Consider the following 8,090-nt stretch of genomic DNA (forward strand, 5'->3'; position numbering starts at 1 on the left):
ACACACACACACACACACACACACACACACACACAGTATATACTTAATTTTTATTTTATAACAATTTAACATTTGTTTATTTTAAATTTTTATTTTAAAAGTTATTATTTTTGAATACAATCATTTTAATCTTTATTCATTTTTAATTTTTATTTTTAAAAATTACTCTTGTTTCATTGCAAAACATAATTATTGTGAACGGTTATATATATATATATATATATATAAACAAGCTATATAAATAAGCATTTTAGGCACAAAAATGAAGATTATTTTTATTTTAACAGACAAAACGGTCCACCATGTGTCTCTAAATGTGCAGGTGTTTTGCAAGATTTAATGTCCGCCAGGTAAAATTTGCTTTTCAAATCGTTTAGAAGTAATAGCACACCTCTTTTCAACAAGCTATATAATTTGAGTTATCATTAACGTGACAACGAAAGAACCACATAGCAACCAAATAACAATGCACTAACAACAGCCTAGCATTACGTCAGTGAGTTTTGCACGGGCAAGTATATTCGCATTTCCTTCACAAAATGTAAGAATCTATTTTCATGACTGAATATAAAGCAATTTTCCTTACTTAACTGCTAGAGAACTGACATGATGCCAATATTGAGCATATTATTAGCATCAGTCCATACGTGTCTTTATTTGCTTAGCAGCAGTTTTACTGAGTAGTCATAGACTTGACAAGACGTGAAACAGATATCGAGCTCCGAACACTGATTGAGCAACCTTTGGGCACATGGCCTTCTGTTATGAAACACGCATTTATAGCTTGTTTAATAGCGTCAGTGCTTTGTCTGATACGTCATTACAGCTCTCTCCTGACCTCAATGACGCCGCTCGCTCTGGTGCATGACGGAAACAGATGTTTGCAAGCGGCCAATGCGTTCAGGGATAGCCGGTTGCATGTGCGATGCTGAAGTGGACAGTCTGAGCTAGCGGTTCTGGCTGTGACAGGTGTTCCTGCAGGTGTGTGAATCGCTCAGCAGACCGCAGAGAGCTGACGGCCGCTTGAAGTATTTATTCACTGAGACTGCGCTTCGGGGTTCGCTAATGCATCCTCCGTGTCACATGGAAGATTAATGGGCAGGGCTGAGTAAATCAAAGTTCGAATCACAGCGATCTTTGAAGTTAACCACAGAACTGCGGTAGGACTACTGTTGCTCGCTCCAAACTCTGTTTGCCAATTAAAACAAAGCGCTTTTAAGCAAATTCAATTTCTATAGGTGTAACAAATCTAGCACTTTTTTAAATAGAATATTTACACCCAGACTTAGATCTATAGAAGCAATGCAAAATAAGAATTGAACATGCCTGTCAAAGCTGTCACTGTTTTTAATGAAGTCATCGAGTCTTTCTTTTGCATATTCCACCACATCCTTGTGTAGCTCAACGCCATGATTTACTCCAAACGGACCTGCAAATAATAATGTTAAATAAGAATCACTGGTATTATTCTATACATTTTTTATTAATTAAAACATACATTTTAATTATTATCAGTCACATACCATGATATTTCATTGAAATATTAATATTTCCAGACAAAAGTTAAATATTCTGAATAAAAAAAAAAAATGCACAAAACCTGCCAGTGTGCTACTATGCAGTATCTTGCATAGCTTTTTTATGGAAATGAATACTTTTATTAAGTGAGGATGCATTAAATTAGCCAACATTGACAGTAAAGACACTTAGAATGTTACAAAAGATTTCTATTTCAAATAGATGCTATTCAATTGAACTTTATCAAAGAATCATAAAAAATATGAATCAGTACAAATGTTTTCAACTGATAATAATAAATGTTTCTTGAGTAGCAAATCAGCTTTTTTAGAAAATAGAGTAATGATGCTGAAAATTCAGCTTTGCATCACAGGAATAAATTACATTTCAAAATATATTACTATAGTAAAAAAATCATTTCAAATTGTAATAATATTTTACACTATTAGTGTTAACTGTATTTTTAATCAAATAAATACAGCCTTGGTGAGACTTTTACTAAAAAATAAATTAAAAAAAACATAAAAAAATCTAACTGACCCTAAACTTAAATGTTAATGTACAGTATTATGTAAGATTTTTTAAATGCTTTTTATGTTTATCCAACTAAAAATCATAAATCTAATAACTTATAAAAGTAATATCACATTCTCTACTCAACAAGTTGCATGATTTGAGTCATTCATGTCTGTAGCACCAACATTTATGCTTTTTAAATCCCTAAAATTGAGCAATAATAAGAATAACAGTGATGCAAATAAAAGATTTATTAACTAAATATAATTCAAAAGTGAAATTACTATTAGGCACAATCTTCAAACAAATAAAACAAAAAAGTAAAAAAAAACACTTCCTCTGGTCTCAGTTGGCAAAGAGGCTGACGGAAAAAAAGCTGATTTATGCGACTTAAATGAAATAAATTACACATAAAATGTAAAACTCTGATTGGTCCTAAAATAGTCTTTATCATTGTGTGCAAGTTTATAATTACTTCTTCTAATAATTTTTCTTTTGAATACTACTACTACTACTATTATTATATTTTTGATGTATTTATTAAAATAGATTAAACAATAAATAAATTCTACACTCTTTATTAAAAATAAAGGTGCTTCACGATGCCATAGAAGAACCTTTTTGTCTAAATGGTTCCATAAAGAACCTTAACATCTGAAGAACCTTTCTGTTTCACAAAAGGTTCTTTGTGGCGAAAGAAGGTTCTTCAGATTATAAAAAGGTAAGAAAGAGATGGTTCTTTGACTGAATGGTTCTTTGTGGAACCAAAAATGGTTCTTCTATGGCATTGCTGTGAAGTAAATCTCATTATCGGCTGTTTCCTTTATTGTCTTGATACTCTAGATATGTCATTAGAGTGCTTCTCACCTATGATCAGGCCCACCATGGTGCTCAGGTATCCCGTGCCGCTGCCGAGGTTCAGGAAAGACAAACCCTGCTGGAGTTTCAGAGCTTCCATCACCTCAGAGTAGATACACGGTGCTGACAGGTGTATATTCCCGTGCTTCCACGCCAGATCCTTGTAGGCATTGTCTCTGTAGCCGTCCAGGTAATAATCTCCACGGTCTATGGCCCTAAAGGCCTGCTCCACGCGGTCTGTGCGGATGTACTGCGCTTCCTTCAGGTTGTCTATCAAATCGTCATTGTCCTCGCCAGCGCTGACTGCTCCCCCCATGATCCCCTCCGAGAAAAGAAACAAACCAAAAAAAAAAAGAAAAAATGCAGAGGAGGTGAGAGACGGATAACTAGACCGGTCCTCACATCCAGATGAAAGCACTGGAGCGATTCTCTGCAGGGATGCCCAGTCGTGATGCCTGTGTCCCACAGAAATCACCTCAGACCATTCTCAGTTACGCCAAGATCTGAGGATTGAAAAACAAAAGGTGACGGTTTAGATCTCTCTCTCTCTCACACACACACATTTCAGTTTACCCTTCTCTCCTGAAAACAAGAGCCATGTCACCTGATACCTGCCGGCTTTGATTCCTCAGCTAAGTGTCGCATGTACCTGATGTTACCTGCCTGATGCAAGCTGCTTTAATATTGCAGAAAGTTTGAAGTCTTATTGTATGTCACAGATGATAATAAAATAAACAAATGCCAAAACAATCAATTAGACAAAGCACTGGCGCGACATAAATAATCTTTTCAACCTTTTTCGACAATCTTTATTATATTATATGAACTACTTTTTTTGTTCCTACAAATACACACACACACACACACACACACACAAAGTATACATAATTCAATATCACCATCAGTTAAAAAAAAGCATTATATTGATCAAAAGTGACAGTAAGTAAAGACATTTATAATGTTACAAAAGATTTCTATTTCAAATAATATTCTATTTCTTCTTTTTAACACCTATTCATCAAAGAATCCTGAGAAAAATGTATCAGTTTCCAAAAAAAGCACAACGGTTTTAAACATTAATTATAATAATGTTAATAACAATAATATTTTCTGAGCAGCAATTCAGCATATTAGAATGTTTTCTGAAGTACCATATGTCACTGACGACTGAAGAAAAATTCAGCTTTGCTGTCACAGAATTAAATTACATTTTTAGATTAATTTAAATAGAAAACGGTCATTTTAAATTGTAATAACATGTCTGGATTTTTTACTGTATTTTTTTGATCAAATAAATGTAGCCTTCATGAGCACAAAATATTTTTCAAAAACATTAAAAATCCTTTTAACCTCAAACTTTTGATTGTTAATGTAGTTTTTTTAACAGTTTTATGTTGTTTTATGTTTAAAATGTGTAAATTTGATCACTTAGAAGATTAATATCACATCTCTATTCAACAAGACATCTGATTTGATGAATCATTCATAGCACTAACAGTTCCAAACGTGTCACAAATGTGCCAATTTTCCAAGTTTATGACTTGAAGTTTGTTCAAATCCCTAAACGTAAGTATGTGCAAGAATAATAATAGTGATGCAAATAAAAGATACATTATCTTGATATGACTCAAGGATGCAGTTACTATTGATGTTACCTGTCTGATGCTAGCAGCTTTAATACTGCAGAAAGCAGCAGAAGTCCAAGCCTGAAGTCTTACTACCCGTCTCAAGTGATAATATAATAAATGCCAAAGTTATTAATCAGGACATCTGAACGTCTGCTTCCTAGAAATGGTATGCACTTAACTGAATAGGCTTTGAAAGCAAGTGGCATTTGGGCTGCAGACAGGACATTTAGAAAGTGTCTGGTAATTGAGTTAAGCTGAAGTTCTGTAACCTCAAGGATTTTCATGAACCTGAACTAGATCTGGATTGAAACAAACAAACATGAGACTTATTTACTTACAACGGTTCAGTGAGTTCAAGAAAAGCCCAATTACTGTACATCGAAACATCTCCATTCTCCAGTCCAATTAGGGATGGCTTTGCACAGAACCATCCATCTAAAAAAGAACTCATTAAATCGGTTTCATTTTCTGTGTTGACACACTTCCTATTGAAATTGAAGAGCTCATCCCTTTTTGTAATATATGTATTTTTACATCGTTTTTAAAAAGCAAACAGGCTTTAGTTTACATCACGACCAATAAATCACGATTTTCTACTTGCAATTGCTAGTTAGAAACAGCTAGGATTAGAACGAGGAGTTGTTCATCCACAGATTTGCAAGAAAACCCAGAGACTTTCACATGCAAACAAAAAAATTTTCCAAAGTGCACAGGAAAACAGGCTTTTATATTCACTGTCTATGCAAAAATTTGGAATAATTAATATTTCCTTTTTTTTGTTTTAATGCTTTTTATTGTCTCTTACGCTTCGTTCAGACCGTCAGCCCAAATCCGATTTTTGTGCAAATCCGATTGAAATCCGATCATATTTAGAAAGTCTGAACGGCAACGAACTACATGAAATCCGATTTTTGCAAATCCGTTTCGAGCTACATTTGTATGTGGTTTCAAATCCTATTCAAATCGCATACCTGGAAATCCGTTTCAGTCTGACCGCTCAGATCGGATTTAGCCTAGCTTTTTCACGCCACGTAAAACGTAACAAACGTCAGACGTTTTTGTCGAAAACATAATGAACGTCTTTGCAGAAACAAGCTGGTGTTGTCAAGCGGAAAAAGACAATATACTGCTAGTATACGCACCTCTTTGAGTTTTGAAACCAGCGGAGACGGCAGCACGGAATAAAGACGCTCATTCCAACTTCCTGCGTTTCTGCCGCTGCCTCGTAAGACAAAATCCATAATAATAATAATACAGTGCGACGGCAACATGTTGTCATGTCGTAAGACAACATCTGTATTTCTAACTGTATTGCTGTTATTGTTGTTTTTAGCGTTGGCATAACAACGCAACGGCATTGCCATAGAAACCATCGCACACTCCGTAAAACTAAAAGTTTTTGTTTACATAATATATGTGTGTGTACTGTGTATATTTATTATGTATATATAAAGACACACATACATCATATATTTAGAAAATATTGACGTATTTTCATGAATATATTTATATTCATATAAATTATATCATATATAAATATATTTAATACATAAACTATCGCGATTAATCGTTCGACAGCACTAATTCAAATAGAAGACTGTCATTTTAAATGTTTATAATATTTCACAGTATTACTGCTTTTACTGTATTTTTGATCAAATAAATGCAGCCTTGGTCAAGCAGGAAAATAATTCAAAAACATTTAAAAAATCCAAAATATCCTAAACTTTTCACCGGCAGTATATCTATTAGTGTTTTTTTTTTTGCACATGTACAAGTTTGTCATGCATGTATGAAAGTCTCAGGTTTTTTTTTTCCCTGCAAATATCACTTTAGAATGTACGGAGCATCTAGAGAGCATTTGATTGGACAAAAAAATTGGACACGCCCATTAGTGCAACATGATGTCATCAATATTTTTGCTCCTGAAAGACTGAAAACTATAAATGCATGTTTTTAATTATTTTAATAACCTAAACACTAAACAGACATGGATCAAAAGCCACAAAACTCGCGTTTTGATTTCACAGGGTTTTAAATGTCTATATTTATGTCTACATTCCTGTTATTTTCTTGTTCTTTTTTTCTTTTCTGCATATGCCTTCCTTTTCAGCCTTTTCCTGTAACACTGCCCTTTCAGTCTCCTGCACTAAAAATACTGCAGGGAGGGATCTGGGTCAAACCTCCTATTCTGTTTTGTACAAGACCTGATTGCAACCCTACAGAGACTCTCTGTACATCAGTACGCAACTTACAAAAGGGAACGGCACGTATCACATGAGCGCTCTTTCTCTCTAACAAGACACTGAGAGCTGTTTATAACACTATAAACCAATAAAGCCATTCATATTGGATATAAAAACAGGATGCTGGTTTTCATTCCATCGCTAACTGGTTTTGTCGCTAAGTTGAGTAGCTGCTGGATTGTTGTGGAGTTAATACTGGAAGCGGAACAATGAACTGGAACAGTTTGTTATAAGGCTGAGCTGATCCGTCATTAACATGTTTAAACTTGCTGGTCGCATAATTGCAACATTATCACAGAACACTGATGCTCGGCCAGAACTAATCTGTTTACAATTCCTCTGTGCTTTTCAAGTGAAGATAAAACTTAAAATAAAGCAGGCCTACTTTGTCTGATTTTCATAGTCCTCATTATTTTTGAAAAAACATCATCAGCTGAACCTTCATGTTAGCCACCCATTATAATGCACAGCTGTCCTGTCAAGTCTCAGACTGCTGTGTTTCATGAGCACACGTGGTGTGTGTAAATAGCCTATATTTTAAACGGAAGCTGATGGCCTCATGTTGACTCCTGCACCGTTTGTCTGACCCAGTGAAAGCGGAAGCCACAAACTCTCAGCGGATTTATTCCAGGCCTCAATGAGAAGAACTGTCTCTTTACAGAGAGAAACCCAACACACAAATAAAGCATAACCTGACCTGCAAGGAGCATAATACTAATAATACTAATAATAAATGCTCAGGTCATATTTAAACCCAAACTATATATATAACTATAAGTGCTGTCAGACGATTAATCGCTTCCAAAATAAAAGTTTTTGTTTACATAGTATATGTGTGTGTATTGTGTATATTTATTATGTATATATATTAGTGCTGTCAGATGATTAATCGCGATTAATCGCATCCAAAATAAAAGTTTTTGTTTACATAATATATGTATGTGTAATGTCTATATTTATTATGTATATATAAATACACACACACATGCATGTATATATTTCAGAAAAATTTAGTGGTGTCAGATGATTAATCGCGATTAATCGCATCCAAAATAAAAGTTTTTGTTTACATAATATATGTATGTGTACTGTGTATATTTATTATGTATATATAAATACACACACACATGCATGTATATATTTCAGAAAAATATGTTAGGTTTATATATTAAATATATTTATTTATAATATAAATTATATGGATATAAATATAGACATGTAAATATTTTCAAAATATATACATTCATGTGTGTGTATTTATATATACATAATAAATATACACAGTACACATACATATATTATGTAAACAAAAACTTTTATTTTG

The 8,090-nt window shown here is 33.7% G+C and overlaps 1 protein-coding gene across 1 annotated transcript in view; it reads right to left on the reverse strand.

Annotated features, from left to right (window-relative positions):
- Positions 1-8,090, reverse strand: part of LOC107690969 (protein-L-isoaspartate O-methyltransferase domain-containing protein 1) — a 19,345-nt gene that overhangs the window by 7,511 nt on the left and 3,744 nt on the right. Inside the window, exons 4-5 of the mRNA XM_016489409.1 lie at positions 2,902-3,395; positions 1,327-1,429 (exon numbers count right to left, since the gene is read on the reverse strand). Of these exons, the coding sequence (XP_016344895.1) occupies positions 1,327-1,429; positions 2,902-3,208 (410 nt within the window). The 5' untranslated portion in view covers positions 3,209-3,395. The remainder of the gene's footprint in view (positions 1-1,326; positions 1,430-2,901; positions 3,396-8,090) is intronic.

The sequence above is a fragment of the Sinocyclocheilus anshuiensis genome, unplaced genomic scaffold (genome assembly GCF_001515605.1).
Source record: "Sinocyclocheilus anshuiensis isolate Anshui unplaced genomic scaffold, SAMN03320099.WGS_v1.1 scaffold6670, whole genome shotgun sequence".
Classification (NCBI taxonomy): Eukaryota; Metazoa; Chordata; class Actinopteri; order Cypriniformes; family Cyprinidae; genus Sinocyclocheilus; species Sinocyclocheilus anshuiensis.